Raw genomic sequence first — 21,312 nt, 5'->3', positions numbered from 1 at the left:
TATGGGTTTCCATTGTTTCTAGGAGTGGTTAGTATTCAACCAAGAAAGGAGGAGGCTATCTAAACTGAAAAGGGGAAATGGGGACATGCTTTGCTTACATTTGAGCATGTGATTTTCAACAGATGCATTGTAAAGTAGTGGAAACAAAAGGAAAGTCTTACGATGAGTTCACCAAATGGTAGGTACGAGGTTCTTTTACCAACGATATGGTTTGTTATATTAATCTTCTTGGTGTTGGTGATTGATGTCTCTGAAATTCACTATTGGCATCGGAAAAAAAACAAAACAAAACAAAAAGGAAATTTGATGGAGAAGGTGCAGCTGCTTATGGACACTACTCCCTGGAAACCCCCATTTAAAGTCATATGATTTCGGACATCAACCTTACCACAAATGGGTAACAATAACTTGTCGATGAGTTTATCATAACATTAGTGGAGGTGGTGATGAAACTCGTTTGGGCAAATGATAACCAAGTGGCAACAATTGTGATGGCGGCCGGCGCTGCTAATGATGCAGCAGTAGTGTTAATGCTAGTGGCCAGCCAAGCATCATTGCTGGATAAGCTCTATAAAATTAAGGATTTTGATATGTCAAACAGTTACTATTACATTCACAACTCCCTGGACTCAAGGGAAAAGTACGATGTTACTAGTTTCAGAGCATTGACACAGCATCAGTCTAGGAATCAATTTGTTTAGCAACAAGTCTATGACTTCACAGTGCCAGCAACAGATATCAGAAAACTCGTTCATCAAAATTGACAAATCCAATACATCTCGAAACTCGACATTATCTACAACTCCAGCATTGATAAGATCTTCATATCTTCCTGACATGCATTGCACCCAATTTGCCAATCACATTTCTAGTCTTCTCCACTACAACTTCTTCATCAGCACCTGCATTAGTTGCAATTACTTTTGAAGGTGTAAAGAGTGCCCGCAGTTCCATTAGACAAAATCTTAAATTTTAATCCTTTATAACCTATACAAATAAGCAATGAGAAATCTAAAAACACTAAAAAGAAGGGAAAAAATGATACACTCAAAGACTTCAATACATATAAAGAGACAGTTGACTCCAACATAAATCTTAAGGAATCAGAAACATACTTTTGCTACAATATCAGAAGCAATCCGCTCATCTAAGTCTTCCATAAAATTCTTTATTATGTGAATCTGCTCTGAGAGATGTATATAAGTTGCACTACCACCGGGTGTTATCCCTTCATCGATGGCAGCAAATGTGGCATTCTTTGCATCTTCAATTCTTAGTTTACGATCTTCAAGTTCCATCTCAGTATGTGCCCCTACCAACGGTTGTGATGCACATTGTTTAACCAATTTGAAGCAGAAAGAGATGTGGGAATGGTAAAACATTTGGTTCTGCCGTTCTATCTCAGTGCATTGTACGTGCCATGATTGCAAACCTTAATGACTGCTACACCGCCAGAGAGTTTAGCAATTCTTTCTGAGAGCCTTCTCGACAAGTATGCCCTATCAGTCTCAGCTAGATCCTTTTTTATCTGCATAATTCTTGCCTGGATTTCAGCTTTCATAGAAGGATCAGCAACTATGGTTGTGGAATTACTTGTTATAGTCACTTTTCGTGCAACACCAAGCTGATCAGAAGTTGCACCAACAAGCGTCATACCCAAATCTCCAGAAAGAAAGTCAGCTATTAATGAGGTAGAAATGATGTCAGATTGCCAGCATGTAAAGCTAAACACAAGTTTAAAGAAACACTTAATCATACTGTAATGCGTTTAAAACAATCTTCATGAGCATATGAAAGGAGACACTCATACTTTCAGATGATAAAATGAGGCAGTGGAGAGATTTGGAGGAATTCAACATGTAAATTACACATTTTAATAATGAAAAGGGAGTAGCATGCAACAAACAACACTGCACCTAGATGAGTTTAAACAGCCTCAATAGACCAAGGACTTGTGTCAGATTAACATTTTTTGTAAAAGAAGGCACAGCTGATCATTGGTGGAATTATGTAGTCATAAGGGCAATATCTTGCAACAGGGCTTTCTTTCCTTCCCCAAATCCTGGACATTTGACAACAGCAACATTAATTACACCTTGAATTTTGTTCACAACTAGTGTTGACAGCACTTGCATTGTGATATCCTCAGCAAAGACTAGCAAAGGGCCACTCAGTTTTCAAGAATGTTTCGTGGGTCTTCGAGGTTTCAGATTTTTATTTATACACGCTTTAGTCTTGACACCAAGAGGCTTTTAAAAGGGTTTAAGACTTTAAGTAATGGCGAAAGCGACTCAGGCGAGTCCAGTGTCTGTTGTAACGGTTCGCCAGAATTTTTTGATATGCCACCTATAGTTTGCGGAACCTAATTGGAAATGCATAATAGTAATTTTATTAAATTAATTAGAAGAAATAATTGTGCATTGGTCTTATTTGCTTAATTGGTAGTCAATTGGATTTTCGAACGCAAAGATGAAATGCCTCGAGGGTCAACCATTTCACCATCATCGTAGTTGGTGGATACAAGTAAACATCACCTCGCTTATATATATATATATATATTATCGCAACCTGAATCATTCTTGAATTGTTAATGAAGCATTGTTTGAAATAATTTCCATTATGAAAACCGAAACCCAAAATCATTACTCCTTGATTTAGCTTAAAGAAAACGTGACACCAAATCAAAAACCCAAAATATGGCGGGACATGGAAGTTCATGGTCTGATACAATCATCAACAAGAAAGCTACCATTATAGATAGCGGTTATCTCTCTCTGCATAGCATCCATCTCAGCTGAATGCTTTGAGATCCAACATGGCCAACGCATCTGGTTAGTGCTTTGAATCTTCTTCCTCGCAGAACTTGGAGTATTCTTCTGAGTCCATCAAGTTTTTCAACTCCCGGGCATCATTCATCTCAACCTTTATAATCCATCCATTTTCATATGGACTCGAGTTAACCTAAATTGTGACAAACAAAGATTGTAGATATAAGCTAAAGTGAATAGTATGCAACTAAAATGCAGCCCGATTAAGGCACACCTAAATTCAAATAATCCTTTCTGACTATAGCTCATTCTGGCAAAGACACAAGCACAAACAATGATAGAGGACACTTCACACATTGAAAAGCAAAAACCCAGATCAGAAGGCACAATTACCCAATTAGTATTTTTAATTTGAAAAACCAGAAAAATTCTGAAAGAAATAGTCTACAATAGGCTAAAGTGCTAACCAAAGCAGGAGAGCTGCTGAGCTCTTCGTTAACTTCAACCACCGTTCCTGAAACAGGAGAATTAACATCACTAGTAGCCTTGACACTTTCAACTGCTCCAAAACTGTCACCCTGCTTTACAGCAGCTCCCACTTCAGGTAATTCAACGTACACAACATCACCTAAATGATCTTGCGCATGATCAGTTATACCGATTGTAGCAGCGTTACCATTAACCTTCACCCACTCATGAGAATCAGCATATTTCAGATCCTTTGAAACTGCAGAAATATACAAGAGAGGTATTAGCTGCAGTAACACAAACAACAAGCTATAACATGGGAAGATAGATAAAGTAGCTGCAATTCTAGACACAAATTAAACCGCAAATTGCAGCCAATTGTGGGATCAAAAGAATTGAATAACCATTTCATACATAGATATCACAAGTAGTAGAATACCTACAATAAATACCAAAACAATATTCATCATGTACTTTAACAACATTTCTCCATGAAGGTATCCCTTTCAAGGAACAATAAACCATTTTTCCATAGAGAGCAAAGTTTGAAGTTATATCATGGTGAACACAGTCACATATTGTTAAGGCATTTTAATTCAAGATGTAAAGCTCAACGATACGTCATCACTGAACTCTAAAAGTAAGAAGTTCATAACTCTAAGATAATAGATAATATGCCCATCACAGGTTGAGGACAACATAACAAGAATCTGAATAGTTCAGATTCCTTCAGTTTCTACTAATTTCTATTGCAAATTCTGATATATTTATTAATGCATATCAGGAGGCAGACATCCAAGAAAATGACTTGACTCTGTTTAACAATAGACTGCACCTAATGGCTCTGGCAGTGCATAGCATGATGAATCATAATGGATATGAGGGATGAATAAACAATATCTACATATTTATATCCCATTAATCAGTTGCACTAAATTGGTGCTATCCCCTAAATCCATTTGTTCTGATACACCGACAGCTGATATTAAGAAATAAGGACTGCAAGAAGGAGGGAGGTGATTATTAGAAATAATGCACAAAACATGCATATACAGTTTCAGTTGGTTTGCACTGCTATTTTCAGGTTTCTTGACTTTTTTTTTTCATCTCCAAATAAGGGAACAATCAGGCCAAACTCTAACGTCATTATTCATAAGCAACACAAGCATCATTGCTTCAAGCACCTGCACAAATAGTTGCCAGTTGCAACTATCCCCTGCCTCAACCATACAGATTGCACCACCACCAGATTACCACCACTCCTAATGCTCTAGTGTTTAGTATTAAAAATGTTTCTAACTCTACAAATGCTGTATAGAGAAAAAAAAAATGAAAGGCTAAAGCTCCTTTCTTAATCTTTAAGATGTTTTATAAAATCAAAATTGAAAGAGAAGCTTAATGGCTCTAAATCAATGACTGCAGAGGATTGATCAGAAACAAAATCCCAGGTTTCGGAAATTTGGTGACATGTATATCTCTATATATATAAAAAAGAAAAAAAGGAGGAATCCAAAAAGTCTAACGCAATGCATTAGCTTAAGAAACAACCCAATCACATAAATCAAATCTTTTTTTCTTAAAGGTAAAATCTTGGATCAATCACAAACATGAGATCCCGATTTCCATCAACACCCAAACCATTTTTTCGATAGCAGTGTCCTCAGGATCATTTAACAAACATAAGAAACCATAAAAATAATAGAAAGAAGAGAGAGAGACAAGAAAAAGTTAGTAGGGTAAGAGGTTACCAGTAGAAAAGCCTTTATGGAAGACCGAGATCCTGAGGTAAGAAGCCGCCCTTGAAGCCCAGAACACTCTTGAAGCCATTTCTAATGTAAATCTCGACAACCCCCAGTCCTAGTCTTACGTTTCAATACAAAATGCGAACTGATTCTCTCCCCACTAGTGGGTGCAACGCAAATACGCAGCTAGTGGAGTTTTGTTCTTGATTATATTCGGTTAAAATGTGTCCTAAGGTCCTATACCCTTAAATTTCTTAAATTTTTAAGAATTTAATTTTTATAATATTATTTAAAATAATTTAATTTTATAATATTATTTTTTAAAGAATTTAATTCTTATAATATTAATTTTTAAAAAAATTCAATTCTTATATATTATTAATGATTGAACCGTAACCTTTAAAACAATTATATTTTAAAAATTAAATTCTTTTAAATAATATTATAAAGATTAAATTCTCAAAAATCGAAAAAAATAAAAACTTAGAGCACATTTGGACCTTTTATATTTTTGGTGCGGTTGGTGGTGGACTTTTCCCTTTTTTTATTTTTTTATTATTTTTTCCTGTTGGTAAGGGCTTGATTATTGTGACTTTTCTACTAGTATTTATTTGAGAAATGAAAATTAGCCAATAAATATGGAACAGTTGAGGAAAATTGGAAACAAAGAAAGGGTAGCATACAGTCTCATAGATGGTAGTGGGTCAATGTGCCAACAAACCGACTTGTTAAGGAAAGAAAAGGAGGTTGGTGAGAGTGAGACAGACTGGGGAGATGGTTTTGGCTATGGCTGCCTTCTGTCTCAGTCTCACCCTTCACCACCGTCTCTCTTTTGATTGATGCTTTTATCGATTTCTACAAGACCATGGTCTTTATTCATGTAAAACAGTTACAGTATTTAGATCTTGTAATATATAATAAATCATCTTGCCTAAATCTAAATAAAACATCAGAAAAATTTGTAAGTTCATCAATTCAAAATTATCACTATGACACTATGTATTGTATCATACTCAACAAAAAAAAAAAAAAATTTTCTTGGGGTGGCAATATTGTCAACCCACCAATACTCCTTCCTCTCATTTTCTAAGCTAGCAGAGAGTAGACATTTATCCATCCGCCATTGTGTTGGATCAAAGCCCAAATGGACTGTGAGCAAACATTAAGACTAGGGTGTAGGGCCTGAGACCGATACTGCTTCCTTACATCAAAGAACAGATACAAGCGAGATTGATAAAAATAAGAGTTGTGATTTAGGGTCCTATAATTCTTTAAGAGTTTAGATGATTATAATCTCAAAAATCTGACAAGATCTACTGGAGAATGACATAACAACGTTTTCACATACACACACATACCTACATAAAAAAGAAGATAACAATTTGCCTTATTTGTTTGCTTACTTGGAAATATACTCCCACTATGAAGAAACAGGCTATAACTTCCAATTTCTCAATGTACTTGGATGACATTTTAGGCTCTCTTATAAAGATTGATCAAATTCCAAGCAAGATAAAACATATATATATATATATATTTATGATTATATTTAAGTAGTAACTGTCCTGACACTAACAATCACAAAAACCTTTTCTTTCCTTTGTAGCAGCAGCATCTCAGGATGCGTTCCACATATTAGAAATTGAGAATATCAATTTGACAATTTTATTGCAAAATCAACCTGCATGGACCATAAAAACATCCCAACCAAAAACTGTACTTTTTCAGAATAATAATGCAGGCAAACAACTGACCAAACAAAATCCTAAAATCATTTAACAAAAGAGACCTTAAAACCAGTCTCTTCCCTCTTTGATTGCTTGAAAAAGGTCCCATCAAATCAAGCATCAATTTACATTTACCATGCTCTGGAATCACACTTCTCTTCCTGGAAAACAAAACAAGAAAGCAAAAATAACCATCCAGCAGTCAAAAACTTATAGCATGGATAGCATAGGCATTTCCACTTGACATTCAAGCTACAGGAAACAATAAACCCCACTCAACTATGACAATCTAACAGACAACGAAAATGGAGAAAAGAAAAGAATTGGGAGATTGAGTCTTTCACATAACTAAATAAACAACAGAAATTGCTTGCATAAATGAAGCTGCCCATTGTCTTAAGCCTCAACATGTTCTTGATCTAGTGCTTTAAACACAAGAAAGTTGAGTAAGTGATGGATGATATGAGTCTTTTGCTGATCACATTGGCAAGTTCATGATGAAGTGAGTGTAGCTTGCAAAAAAGCATAGATTAAATTAGATTGAAAGGAGATCAGGATTATGAAAGTAGTAGGATCTTCATAACCTTAGCACAAAGAATGTAGTAATGTATTGTTAGCAGCCATCTGAAAACTTTCAGATTTATTCATAAATACATAAACCCTCAAACTGAGTTTCTTTGCCATGAAACTCAGACACAGTGAACACTTGCTTTCACCATTCAAGCCCCTACCAAGACAGACTAATGTAAAACTGATAAACTTCGTAGATGAAATGTCCTCATTACCAAACAAATAAACAACAAAATTTGTCATTTGTGCTCTTCTAATACCTCCCTAATTTCCCTTAAATTCAACCCCAGACCAAAAGCAACAGCATCACATTACGCCGGAAAGATTAAAAAACAAACTACACAGTAAAAAATGATAAGGAGGCAAAGTCTTACCGAAATGGATGTTGTTTTTGGGGTGGCAAATGTTTACTTTTTGCCCTTCTTTTTTGCAGGTTCGATTTTGGCTCTCAAATGCTTCCGTTTCCGAGTCAAAGCAAACTCACCAAACTTATGACCCACTTTGCCTTCTGTAATCTTGCAGCGAACAAAATTTTTCCCATTGTAAATCCGTACAGTTTGATCTACGAATTCAGGCAAAATAGTAGATCTACGGGACCAAATTTTCTGGTTGGCTAAAAGATGTTTGTTCTTTTTCATTCTTGCCAGAAACGCATCCACAAAAGGAATCCTCGCTACAGTTGGTTGTCTCGTATTCGATGGAACTGAAACCAAATTTTCCATTTCTTATTTACCTTAACAAAAAATAAAAAATAAAAAAAACAGTGGAATTGCATAAGAACGAAAATACCTGAGGATGAGGAGCAGAAGGTTCTAGAAACTTCGGAGAAGATTGGCAATGCGTTCAGGTTTTTTTGTGTGCTGGAAATTGACAGATTTCTTTGTTTCAGAGAAAAAGAAGAAGAAATGGATCGGAAGTTGAAGGCCTGGCGGAGAGCAAATAATTTCCCTGTCATTTTCCTTTCCCTTCGATTGTCTACCAGCCGACTATCTGTCTATCTTCCAGATTAGGGTTTTCGTGCTCTGACAATTGGAAGGGGCTTGGGGCTTTGGGCGTTGGACGTACGGAAAAGAACTACAGAGCTCCAATAACCCACTAAGAAACAGCTTGGAAGGCCCATCTCAAGCTTAAATGGGCTATGACTCAAGAACTTAGGCTTCAATAATGGCCTAGAGAGATGGGTTCACTATTGTTGTCCAAACCCAATTCTAAAATTCAGTTTTCTTATGTTTCTTTGATAATACCTCATTTGGCCCTATAACTATTATAATTTTTTTAAGTGATATTTAAATTAAAAAATTTCTAATCAGGTACTTAAACTTTAATTTTATGTATTATGTTGCTACACTCCCTTGACACCATTAGAATAGTATTGATGTGGCATTTTAAATGCAAACATTGATGACATGTGATTATCATATGATAATGATGTGATTGTCACGTATTATTTTTGTTTGTGTTGAGTTCTGACTTCATGGTATTATTGAAAAAATAGAAGAGAATGATGGTAAGAGATAAAGATAGGATATGTTCCTTACGTTTGCACTTCGTCATACAAGTCAGATAGAATAAGATTAGGAAGGAAGTAGAAATGAGAAAATGGGTTTAGAATCAACTTACTTTAATTATGCCTAAACCTTCATATTTATAGGTGAGCAATAGGGGATCGTCATGGGATAATAAAGGCAGTGCTAAACTGATATGGCACTAAGTATATTAAATTGACTTGACATATTAGGTCGATATAAATGGTAGTAATATCTTTGATTGTCTGTTAAACGCTTCTAAGAGGAAAAAAATTTATTATACCATTTTATCCACTAAATGCTCCTACAAATCATTATGCCGTTTTAATCATCAAATGCCTCTAACAATTTTTAAAAAAATAACAAATAATAAAATTTGTTTAGAAATTATATTTTAAAATTTTTTATTTAAAAAAAATGTAACAGTTATATCTAAATCATGTGATAACCATATTTCATTCACTTCAGCATTTAAATGACACATCAGTATTATTTTAACAGTGTAGGTTAAAGTAATTTAATACACAAAAATATATTTTAGATACCTAATTAAAAATTTTTTTAAGGTATCACATTAAAAATATATATATATAATAGTTTATGAGCTAAATGGGATATTATGTATTATCTTTTTTTTTTTTGGTTGAATCAATAAAAGGTGCTTAACTTGTATAGTTGAAGTGCACTATCATACCAACTTGTATAACATATTAAAAGCCTTAACTTTGTGATTAAGATGAAACATTCAAGTTTATGTACAAAACAAGGGACTACGATTCCTTTTTGATGCACGGAAGACGCATAAGGACCAATCAAATCGTTGGAACGTGTACTAATCTCACAAATATAGCTTTCTTTTCAGAATACAAATCAACATCCCGCACTTGCCTCCAAATATCCTTAACTTTAGCTCCATCTTCTTCCTCAAGTAGATGGCGACCTTTGGCTTGATTCCAACGGGCAGCCACAGCTTACAATTGTCTCGTACATGTCCTTTTTGTTAGGAAGTGTGGCCCCATTCGTTTTGGCCAATTAAAGGACCTAATTTTTTTTTTTGTATTTGATCCAAAAAAGTCATATTTAATAGAAAAAGAGGGACTATGTTTTAAGATGAGAAAGTATGTATAGTAATAGTTTTGTGTTTGTTCGATGAATTTAAAAATAAAAATAAAAAAATAAAAAATAAAATCATTACTAATTTTTTTTAGTTAAGTGTGATTGATCACCTATTAAAATTTATTCTTTTAATAAGATTTTAAAATTAATTAAAATTTATAAAAAAGATAAATTTATGATCTACGAAACAGTCTGAGTTTGAGAGTCGGTTACACATAGAGAATGATTAATACTCTCACAGCACTCATTTAAAACGATACTAATTAACTTCATGTTATCCATTAATTTTAATAAAAAACAGTCTCATTTACGGTGTTTAAAAAATAATTTTTTTGATTTCTTTTGTTTATTGAAAATTGATTTTTTTAATTTAATTTAATTTATTTATTTATTTATTATGCTCAAATTTTATTCGAGAAAAATAAATTAGAACTTTTTTTATTAAAATAATTCTTAAAATTTTTCAGTACGTTAGTAACATTAGAAGAACATTTTCTCACATAAAAATTTCTTAGATATCGCTTCTCGAAATGCCTTAAAATCTCATCATTGAAGGCTCAAATTAATTTTTCGTAAAAATTTTATCGTGCATGCAATGCAAAACACTGATATGATGATGCATGTATTTTAATATCTTTTTTAGAAATTTTATTGATTGTTTTATTAATTGAATTATTGTTTTTTTTATTATTAATGTTTTATTAAAAAAAAAAATTTTATTACATTGAAGTTTTTTTTTATAAATATTTTAATACATTAGTAATATTTTTAAAAAAATTCTCTCATTTTGAAATTTTTTGAAGCATCTCTACTCGAAATACTTTTAAAATCGCTTCATCAGATAAAATTTTTTTTTCATTTTTATTACTTATTTTTTAATAAATAAATAAATTTTATTTTTTTATTAACAAAAAGGAAAATTTTATTCTATTAAAAAAATTTTATAAATACTTTAATACATTGATAGCATTTAAAAAAAAATCTTTTCACTTAAAGATTTCATAGGTATCACTACTCATAGTACTTTTGAATCTCATCGTCGGATAAAATTTTTCTTTTCTGATTTCTTATCATTTTTGTATTATTTTTATTTAATTATAACTTTTTTACCAATTATTTTATAAGGTTTATTCAAAATTATAAAAAAAATTTATTATATATTTCATCATTTTATTTTTATTAATTATTATTATAAAACAACAAAATTTTATTCTAGTAAATTTAAACATTTTAACATACAAAATATTAATAATGAAATTTAAAATCACAAAAATAATATTTTAAATTTTTTTAAAAAAATTCAAAAAAATTTTTTTTTACATAAACCGAACCCGTCAATAGTCCGATCAACGCCCTGTCTGGTCCGGTGGTTCAGTCTAGTTAGGTTGATTTATCATCAGTAGTTCAGGAACGATCCGATTCGATCTGGGCTGATTCAGTTGGATCAGTCAATGGTTAGTCGGGTCGTTGGGTCATTTGCGTAGACCCGGAGTCGGATCGACTGGTTGACGTGGGGATTCTGGGCTAATAACGACGTTGTTTTGGTGTTTAAATAAAACGACATTGTTTTGGCTATCAACAACTTATATAAAAGCTAAAAAAAAATTTACTTCATTTTTCCCATTCTTCCTGAAAAAAAATATTTTTCTTTTTTTTTTTTTTAGATTGATCTGGGGTTGGTGATCATCCTCTTTGATCGCTACCATGTTCCTCACTGCCGACGAGCTCCGACCGTTGTTACCGGTGTTAAAAATTTCAAAAATCTCTTAAAAAACTCTTTACGGCCTCCTATGTCCAAATTTGAGCTTAATTCTACGAAAAAAGCTCCAAATAACGCAGATTTGGCTTGGAAGGTTTGGCCAAAATTTTTGTTTTTCTGGTTTGCCTTTTTTTTTTAATGTTTTTTGCTAGGTGGCATTGGGTTCCCTGTTCCCAAAGGAATGTTGTTTGATTTTTTGTTTTCTTTTTTTTTTTTTTGATAGAATGTTTTGTTTTTTGCAGGGTCTCTCCTCCCTTCATCTTTTTGTGTAGGTTTTTTCGATCCCCCCCTTTTTTTGTATAAGAATCAAGTTTTATTTATAGAGCTTTTTGAGATTCAAATCTTAGATTTTTTAAGATTCAAATCCCATATTTTTATGTCGAAATCCACGTTGCCAAATTAAGTAGAGTGTTAGGCAACTGTCGGTGGTGGTAGTGGTTGAGATTTTGGACTTTCGAGGAGAGTGCATTTAATGCATTCATATTTTAGTCAAATTGATCAGAACATAAAAAAAGGAGAAGAAGAAGGAAAATGAAAGAAAGAAAGAAGAAAAATAGACAAAAATAAAAAAAACAAAAACAAAAATGGTGTTTACAGTGTGGTGGAGTCGAAATTAAGGGAAAAAGAAAAGAAAAAATAGAAAGTATGGGAGAAAAGAAAGTTGATTGAACAAAAGTCGATCGTAATTCAATTGAACTGAAATTTTATTAGCAAGTTTATGATTTAGAGTTTTATATTCTGAACGGTAAAAATCGGGTTTAAAACTCTTTAGGAACAAATTCATAGTATATTTATTGAGTCATCTATTTGGTGAGATTTCTTCAATTGTTACTCTAATTGTTAATTAACTCTAATTTTAGTTAGAAGAGAACTTTATATATCCATTATTTAATAATTGAGATTTTTTCGTGATCCTTGATTTTTTTCGTCTACATTTAAAAATTTTTCACGTAAATTTTAATGTGTTTTATTTTTGTTACGTAATTAATTATTGATTATTGTCTATTATTATAAATTTATTGCGATATATTACTTCTGCATTGTTATATATGTTGCTTCAGGCCCAATACTTCTAGCTAGCCAGCTACCTTTGCTTTGCCTTGCTTGATTTGAAGAAGTCATCAAGCTAGTTAATCTTAGCTAACAGCTTGGAAAATGCTTCCAACAATGCAGACCAGCTAACATCTAGTCTCCTCCGTAAGCAATGGGTATTAATTATTTGTATTCTGAAGCTAAGTTTGCACAATTTCTTGCCATGTTCTTTGGTTCCTTAATGTTGGGCTTTAAATGTGTTTCTTAGTTTGTCTGTTCTTTCTCCGCATTGTGCTGTTTCTTTGCCTAGTTGCATTTTCTAGGAGAATTTCTTGCTTTCATTGGGATGAATATATAAATCCAACTATCCAAAACAAACCAATTATAAACCGTATTCATGATTTTCACATATATTTTATAGTAGTACTATAGTAATATTTAACATATAAATCACCTGACAGAGATAATGGTTATAAATAATTCGACACAGATCACACAAATTTAGGAAACTTTCAAATTAAACAACAAGCTGTGAAGCCTAATCATCTGATAAAAACTTATCATCAATTAAATTTCTTGAGCTAGGAATGATATTATGATCTATTGGAGTGTTAAGGTGTGGTCCTTGATGACAATACTGATGTCAATGCTGATAATAATTATTACTCATCATCATGTGGTCTGCTTTTATTTGCAATTTGCATTCATAAGAATCTACAACATGTGGCACCCTTTTTTTTAGCTATAAGGAAAAGATAAAAGACTTTTTTTTATTTATTTTGTGGGAAAATTTTCTTAATACGAATTCATATGTAGACAATTTTAATGGCAATATTGCAATGACCATATTTAAAATACTCTTTTCTGTACTAAAAATCATCCAAAAAAATGAACTTCAATTGCATTCCCCAACTATATATTCATGTAATTATTTGATCACTTTGAATGCATGAATATATAGTTGGACAATGCTACAAAAATATCGTGAGAGAAAATAAAAGCAGTGTTCCAAAGATCTGACTGAGGTTCCAATCAAGGCGTGGGGAGCGTCGGACCACTAACTGCTGATTGCCCTCTCTTATCCTAGGTAGGTTAGCTTAATAAGGTTTACCTATAAGGCCCCAAGTGCCTTTAAATTTTCTTTCTATTATTGTTCCTTCATTTTCTTCCCATTGAACCCAATCAAGCTTGCATTTATGCTAACGAGCTTGGTCGCTAATTAATTATAATCATATTTTGTAATTGTGTTTTAGACAAAAATTGGTTTGTCAACTAACTTGGCGATGCTCCAATTGTTAATTATAGTAGAAGTATTTCATCACAAGTAACAATCTCAAAATGCAATTGTGGCTTCTGATCTCTTGAATGAAGATTGAACTGGACACTCACCACCTCTCTAGCATTAAGAAATGTATATCAGGCTCTTACTGATATACATGTTACTGCAAAAGAGGATGCTGTTGTTTGGCAAGCATTAAAGTCGGCCAAGTTTGCACTTTCTGATACTTGGGAATGGATCATAAGGAAACGCTTAATGGTGACTTGGCAGAGCTTGGTCTGGAACTCGTCTTCTCTTCCAAGACATAGTTTCATCACTTGGCTTGCTGTTCTTGATAAACTAAGTACTTTTTCTCACATTAGAAGTTAGGGTATTCAACTGTCAAAGACTACTTGCTATTTTTGCTAGATTGAGGAGGAGACTTGGAATTAATCTTTTCTTTTCTTGTGATTTGTCAAATGAAGTTTGAAGATTGATTATGACAAAGTGTGACTTTAACGGAAGAATTCGAAGTTGGCAGGAGGAGCTTAGCTGGGCTATAGACCATTCTAAGGGGAAAACTCTCATTGTTATTTTTTTAGAGGTGCATGGCCAACATAAATTTGTCACATATGACGTACGTGTAAGAAATTTACAAAAAATTAATTGGCATTTCTTCTCCGTCCATTGACAATACTTTGAGAGGCATAAATTTTGATGTACAATTTCTTTTATCTAAATTTGTAAAAAATACATCAAACCCTTATATTAGATCGTTATATCAAAATTGGGAGATTATATAGGAACTCCCTATTATACATTTTGTATTGTTTTCGGTTAAAGGGACGTCCAAAATACTTTGAATTATAATTTAATAACTATTTAAATTTTTTATATTTTATTACAATTAATTAAATGATTAATTTTTTAATTCAATTCAATTCAATTTTTAAATAGATGAAACCTAGTTACGTTGCAAAATTTAATTAATTAATTTTTGAACAACAGTTAATAAAATCTTTAAAAAAGATTTTAAAGAGAGAGAAAAAATAAAAAATAAAAAATAATTATAAATAATTCAACACCATCACACAAATTTATGAATCTTTCAAATTAAACAACAAGCTGGGAAGCCTAGTCATCTGATGAAAACTTATCATCAATTAAATTTCTAGAGCTAGGAAGGGTACTATGATCTATTGGAGTGTTAGATGTGTATGGACTCTAATTATATTTTGTCTTTGATTAATTATCTTTACGATGAGAAACAACATATTTTCTCTGTCCCTTTTTTCTATTTATTTTTTTAAAGATGTTTCAAAATTATATTTTTTTTAACATCTAAAATTTTTAATTTTTAAAATTTGAAATTATTTTTTATAATTATTTTTTACTTTTTGACATTAATAGTTATGAAATTTTATTTTTATAAAAAAATTTAATTTTAAAATCTTTTTTTTTTTTTTTTTGAAATTTCGTGAAAGTAAATTAATATTGTTCAATTACCAGGAAACGTTATGGTCCTTGGATATGAGTCATTACTCATCATCGTGTGGTCTGCTTTTATTTGCAATTTGCATCCATAAGTATATTCTAAAACATGTTAGCATGTTTATATTATTGGAAAAAATAACACCCACATATAGCAATCATACACAAAACAGTAAATTCAAATCAAGAATAAAAACACATAAATATATTTGATTCGATCTAACTCAAAATGATTTATTCCAAACTTAATCCACTATCAAATAAATTTTTATAATTGTGAAACTTTTAGAATGAAAAAATTCTCCTAAAACTCCTTATTCAAAACTTAGCCAAAAACTCAATTACACCATTTTAATAGTCAACTCATTTAGTTATTTTTTTGGTGTCTAATTCTCCAAGATTACCAAATTAAAACTAAAACATTTTATTTGTAAAGGTGAAACCCTTATACTTTTACTAAACTTTCGATGTGGGATATTGAATAAACTCAAAACTCACTAACTTTCGATGTGATTATGAGATTTAAGGTAAATTTCAACATATATATATATATATATATTTGCATATACCATGGGAAACATTAATTGTGGTCCTCGGATATCAGTCATTACTCATCATCATGTGGTCCTACTTGCAATTTGCATCCGTGAGTAAGTATATTCTAAAACATGTTGCACATTTTTTTTAAGCTATAAAAAAAAGATGGAGACTTTTTTTTTCTATTATTTTGTTGGAAAATTTTTTAAAACTCGAGTTCGAACCAAATCAGCTCCCTCTTTTTTCCATGTAATAGAGGTCGTCCTCTTTAAAAAAAAAGCAATTGTCCTTTTAGTAATCAGATATACATATGCATTGCCGACACAAAATGCGGTCTTTCTTCGAAGACACTGACCAGTAACTGCGAAGAAATGCTTAGATTCCATAGAAATCTAACTAAGAAACAAAAATAAAATATATTCAGTACAAGTCAATCACATGGCCATTGTCAATTTAATGCTGGAAAATCATGCATGTGAACGATGTCGCTGTAGCTAGCTAGATTGGAGTGAGGGAGATTGGAACCTCCACTGGTTGCCCCCAAAGGGACCAAATTTAAGCACCAGTGCTTATAAATTAAGCAGCTCCGAGAAGCCAGAAGCCTCATACAATTCCTGGAAACATATAGAGTATCAACTTTTTTTTCAATTTCAATGGATGGCCTTGCATCTATCAATGGACTAGGGAGCAGTTACACCGACAACGTTAACCCCCTAGATCCTGAGGAATTCAGAAGGCAAGGTCACATGATCATAGATTTCCTAGCTGATTATTACCAAAACATTGAGAAATACCCAGTTCTCAGTCAAGTTGAACCAGGCTACCTTCGAAAACTCTTGCCAATGTCCGCACCATACGTTGCTGAACCCGTGGAAGCTATCCTTCAAGATGTTCAGCAACATATTATCCCTGGGATAACACACTGGCAAAGTCCTAACTATTTTGCATATTTTCCTTCAAGTGGTAGCGTTGCTGGCTTCCTTGGAGAAGTGCTTAGCACCGGCTTCAATGTGGTGGGCTTCAACTGGATATCATCACCGGCTGCGACGGAGCTAGAATCCATAGTCATGGATTGGCTTGGACAAATGCTTCAGCTTCCTCAGAGTTTCCTTTTCTCCGGAAATGGAGGGGGTGTGATACAGGGAACTACTTGCGAGGCCATGTTGTGTACGCTAACAGCTGCAAGAGATCAAATGTCGAGCAAAATTGGGAGGGATAACATCGGGAAATTAGTTGTCTATGGGTCGGACCAAACACATAGTGCTCTAGCAAAGGCGGCTAATATTGCCGGTATCAACCCTAAGAACGTTCGAGCCATCAAGACAACAAAATCAACATCATTTGGTCTGTCACCAGAATCATTACAAATTGCAATCAGCTTGGACGAAAAAGCTGGATTAATCCCACTCTATCTATGTGCCACAATTGGGACAACATCAACAACTGCTGTTGATCCATTGGGACCACTATGTGATGTGGCCAAAAGATACGGAATGTGGGTTCATGTTGACGCTGCTTACGCGGGAAGTGCCTGCATTTGCCCCGAGTTCCGACATTTTATCAGTGGCGCAGAAGGTGCAAATTCTTTTAGCCTGAATGCTCATAAATGGTTCTTCACCACTTTAGATTGTTGTTGTGTTTGGGTGAAGGATCCAAGTACTCTCATAAAATCTCTCTCAACAAATCCGGAATACCTGCGAAACAAAGCTAGTGATACAAAACAAGTCGTAGACTACAAAGATTGGCAGATAACTCTCAGCAGAAGGTTTCGAGCTATGAAACTTTGGCTTGTACTGAGAAGTTATGGTGTTGCCAATCTCAGAAACTTTCTAAGAAGCCACGTCAAAATGGCAAAACTTTTCGAAGAACTTGTGGCTAGCGATAATAGGTTTGAAGTAGTAGTACCCAGGTATTTTGCTATGGTCTGTTTTAGGGTTTTGCCATCAGCATTGTGTAAATTTCAGAATGAATATTGCGACAAAGATGATGTCGATCAGACGCACGCAAACGAGTTTAACCGAAAACTGTTAGAGTCAATGAACGCATCAGGGAGGATATACATAACTCATGCTCAGGTTGATGGCATTTATATGCTGAGATTTGCTGTTGGGGCCACTCTTACAGAGGATAAACATGTTATCATGGCTTGGAAGGTGATACGAGAGATGGTGGATACCATGCTCAACACAGAATAAATATATATATATATATATATGTTGGCAGAAATTGATGATCTTGTCGTTCTTCAGTAAGAACTTTTTTTAATAAAAGAATAAGTAAGAAATTTTTGTATTGCTCTTTGTTTTCCTTGTACTATGAAATAAAGCTCATGTTATAGTTCTGGTTTTAAGTGGAACCAGAACAATTTGCTGGTTTAATTTCATATTAGATATAAAGTGTCGTCGGAATAATTTTCCCACTTTATTTTTCCTTGTTATAATTTATATTCCCTCTGGGAATAAGTAATATATTGTCAGCTTGATTCAGTAAATATAAGATCAAATTCATTCAAGTTAAGGCTTCAGGGTTTGCAACGGAACCACGATTTTGCAACAACTTTTTTTTATGATGAATTATCATTTTGCAACGTTATTAAACAATACTAAAATAACTTTTTCTAGTAGTGATCCCACGGCTCAGAAGTCAATCGAATCCGTGGCTTTTTTTCCTTCCAACCAACCCAATAACTAGAAATTAACAGTCATATTATATTAGATTGTAGTAAGAGAAAAGAAGTTGGAAATTGAAGAAAGAGTAACGTAGTAGACAATAAGACAAGCCGGAGATATATGTCATAGAAACAATAAATATGTCTTTTTTTTTTTCATGAAATCTAAGAGTAAATAAATTATTTAATTCCTCTGTCAAATTAAGATAAAATTTATCATATTCAATAGTTTAAGAATAATAACAAAAAATCGTACATTCAAAATGATTTCAACAAAAAATTATTCGAACATAAGATCTTTATGTTAAGATAAATAATTTTTACCAATTGAATCAATAGGTTAGATTAAGAATCAATTCAAAAAAGATGTTCTAGTTTTCAATGTAATATTATTTACTATTATATTTTTGAATCACCAAAGCGAAAGATTTAATTCCAATTGAGGTAGTATTATGAATATATATTAAATAGGACTGTTATATGAAAGATTTTGGCATGTAAAAAAGAAAGATCTAGGTAACCATTTTTAATGTACATATCTTTAAAATGTACGGATTAATTACCTTTATATCCACATTGGTATGCTAAGTACTATGTCGAAATTTATGAGATGGGGACCTTTGGCTATTACCATATCATTTTAAAAAATAAAAGAGGTTGAAGTTAATTAGATGGGGACCTGTGGCTATTACCATATCATTTGGCTCTATGTGTATGACTATTTTATGTGGTTTAACCTTTACAATTGAATGGAGCACATCGTCAGTCTATTTCTAGTTATAGATATGCAAGGGATGCATAGAAAACGATTGCTACCAAAATTACAGCAGCCTTGGCTAATCATGGATCAGCAATCAGCAAAAGTGATCGTCATTTTTTTTAACGGGACCATTATTTTTGGTGAGGATGAAGTTGCAAGTACCAAGTACAGAAAGTTTAGCCCAAATGGATTACTGGTTTATGGGCCAAATATTTGAAGCCCAACCATGTCCCATGGGCCGTACCTTCCCAGCTAGACGGCGCCATGGTCTTGACTCAAACCAGCTTGGCAGGCATTTTGTTTGTGATAAATTTACAAATGGCATGTACTATTCTTTTTAAAATTGGGATTTTAAACAAGTAAATCTAATCTTCAAATTATGCTCTAGTAAATAAAATTAAACAAAAATATGTAAGATAACTACAAAATTGTGAGATGACACGTATGGCTCACATTCAGTGTACGTATGTTGCAATGACCGCTCAAAGATCTGCAGCTTCAATTAACCGCTTCGGCACGGCTGGAGTTTTTTGAGACAGCTGCGCGGGGAGTGAGGAGGGGCAGGTTACGAAATGTCACTTCCCACTGACAGGGCAGCACAAGCAGTGATCAAACAAAGTAGAACAGCGTTGATTCCCTGCCCATTGGCCACTTTAGCATCATTCACTTCCACTGTGTTTGTCGCCAGCTTCCGCTTCTGAGTGAAACCAGTGGGAAAGCTTTGTTGCTTTCTTGCTAGAAAACAACACCACTTTAACCATTTCTTTCCCTTGACAACTCAAAGAATGATCATCTTTTTCTTTTTTGTAATCATTGCTTAATATGCTCCCGCCAACACACCACATGCCCATCCTTAACCCACTTCCCTTCTAAGTTCTACCTGTGGCTGTGGCCACCGTTTTGCTTCATTATTATATTTGGTCTAAATCTAACATTCATCTTTAACAGATGAACAACAGGTATGCGGTTGTTACAATGCAATACAAATATGAATATAGTATTTGTCCCACCCATTTAGACTTACTTATGTATATGACGAAGTTTGGGGTCTCAGGCTTACTCCTGTAAGGTTATAGACAGATATTGCACGTCTTTCTGGTTCCCTAAATGTAAAATCCAACTGGTCAATTGTAAATCCTACAAATACGAATAATATTCATGTGATTAAGCTTGTATTTATCCAAACAAAGTATGAGGAAATTAACCATCAACATGTATATAAAGCTAGCTTCAATTATACAGAACTGGAACAGGGGAGACAAAAAAGAACCAAGATAGGTGGGGCTGACTGCAGAGCAGAATTGTGAAGGGCATGCAAAGCAATTATAGGGATGGGACAAGTGATCTTACACAGACCATGGATCTTACTGGTCATGGTCCTCATGGTAATGGAGCCACCCAATTTATATATATATTTGCTACGCCAATAATACACTGACCACTCTAATTTGGTATGAATGTTTTTGCCCTGCTATGGTTCTGTTGTCCCAGTGGAGCACCCTAAGATGTAAATGTGTATTTTTTTCTTAATTAATTACTTTTTTTTTTTTGGGAAATCAAAGAAACACACACAAAAACTAATAAACTACTATAATATCTTCGGACATTGAAGAGCAAGAGAAAATTTTAACTGCTTTTCTCACAGAAAAATCCGCCTGACGGCCTCCCATCTCTTCCATTTTTCTACTTTGTTGCATAGCAAAGACACAAGAAAAATCAATTCAAAATTTCCTGACAAGTGGAAAAGGAGAAGGAACAGATTAATCAAAGGTAGTTGTTAAAACATAATTATCTCAACCGTGACAGAAAGAGAGATTATAACCACAATCAGCAAAACTACAGGACTACCACACTTTCCATTGATCGGAATCGCTTGCAAGATCAGCATCT

At 33.3% G+C, this 21,312-nt stretch overlaps 3 protein-coding genes across 3 annotated transcripts; 1 reads left to right on the top strand and 2 right to left on the bottom strand.

Moving 5' to 3' along the window:
- Positions 1-2,617: 2,617 nt before the first annotated feature.
- LOC111282366 (glycine cleavage system H protein 2, mitochondrial-like) lies at positions 2,618-5,301 on the bottom strand. Its single transcript, XM_022870422.2, has 3 exons — positions 4,985-5,301; positions 3,236-3,495; positions 2,618-2,961 (listed from the first exon to the last, which is right to left on the bottom strand). Exons 1-3 carry the CDS (start codon positions 5,061-5,063, stop codon positions 2,833-2,835), a joined length of 468 nt encoding a protein of 155 aa, XP_022726157.2. The 5' UTR covers positions 5,064-5,301; the 3' UTR covers positions 2,618-2,832.
- A 1,178-nt stretch (positions 5,302-6,479) lies between these two features.
- LOC149518991 (small ribosomal subunit protein uS19m-like) lies at positions 6,480-8,308 on the bottom strand. The gene is made up of 3 exons (XM_089761405.1): positions 8,065-8,308; positions 7,650-7,978; positions 6,480-6,866 (listed from the first exon to the last, which is right to left on the bottom strand). Exons 1-2 carry the CDS (start codon positions 8,228-8,230, stop codon positions 7,683-7,685), a joined length of 462 nt encoding a protein of 153 aa, XP_089617531.1. The 5' UTR covers positions 8,231-8,308; the 3' UTR covers positions 6,480-6,866; positions 7,650-7,682.
- Positions 8,309-16,563: 8,255 nt separating this feature from the next.
- LOC111282679 (tyrosine decarboxylase-like) lies at positions 16,564-18,203 on the top strand. The gene has a single exon (XM_022870880.2). The coding sequence runs from the start codon at positions 16,648-16,650 to the stop codon at positions 18,187-18,189; it is 1,542 nt and encodes a 513-aa protein (XP_022726615.2). The 5' UTR covers positions 16,564-16,647; the 3' UTR covers positions 18,190-18,203.
- The last annotated feature ends 3,109 nt before the right edge of the window (positions 18,204-21,312 follow it).

The sequence above is a fragment of the Durio zibethinus genome, chromosome 5, assembly GCF_047325235.1.
Source record: "Durio zibethinus cultivar Kanyao isolate XHJ-2024 chromosome 5, ASM4732523v1, whole genome shotgun sequence".
Classification (NCBI taxonomy): domain Eukaryota; kingdom Viridiplantae; phylum Streptophyta; class Magnoliopsida; order Malvales; family Malvaceae; genus Durio; species Durio zibethinus.
This window is presented reverse-complemented; position numbering and strand designations above follow the sequence as displayed.

Bases quoted from the DNA above. Each gene is read 5' to 3' on its own strand.
- LOC111282679 (XM_022870880.2), top strand. From the start codon at position 16,648: ATGGATGGCCTTGCATCTATCAATGGACTAGGGAGCAGTTACACCGAC.
- LOC149518991 (XM_089761405.1), bottom strand. From the start codon at position 8,230: ATGACAGGGAAATTATTTGCTCTCCGCCAGGCCTTCAACTTCCGATCC. The intron at 7,979-8,064 runs GTATTTTCGTTC...ATTTGGTTTCAG, and splicing joins CTTCTGCTCCTCATCCTCAG to TTCCATCGAATACGAGACAA.
- LOC111282366 (XM_022870422.2), bottom strand. From the start codon at position 5,063: ATGGCTTCAAGAGTGTTCTGGGCTTCAAGGGCGGCTTCTTACCTCAGG. The intron at 3,496-4,984 runs GTAACCTCTTAC...ATATTTCTGCAG, and splicing joins CCATAAAGGCTTTTCTACTG to TTTCAAAGGATCTGAAATAT. The intron at 2,962-3,235 runs GTTAGCACTTTA...GTCACAATTTAG, and splicing joins TCAGCAGCTCTCCTGCTTTG to GTTAACTCGAGTCCATATGA.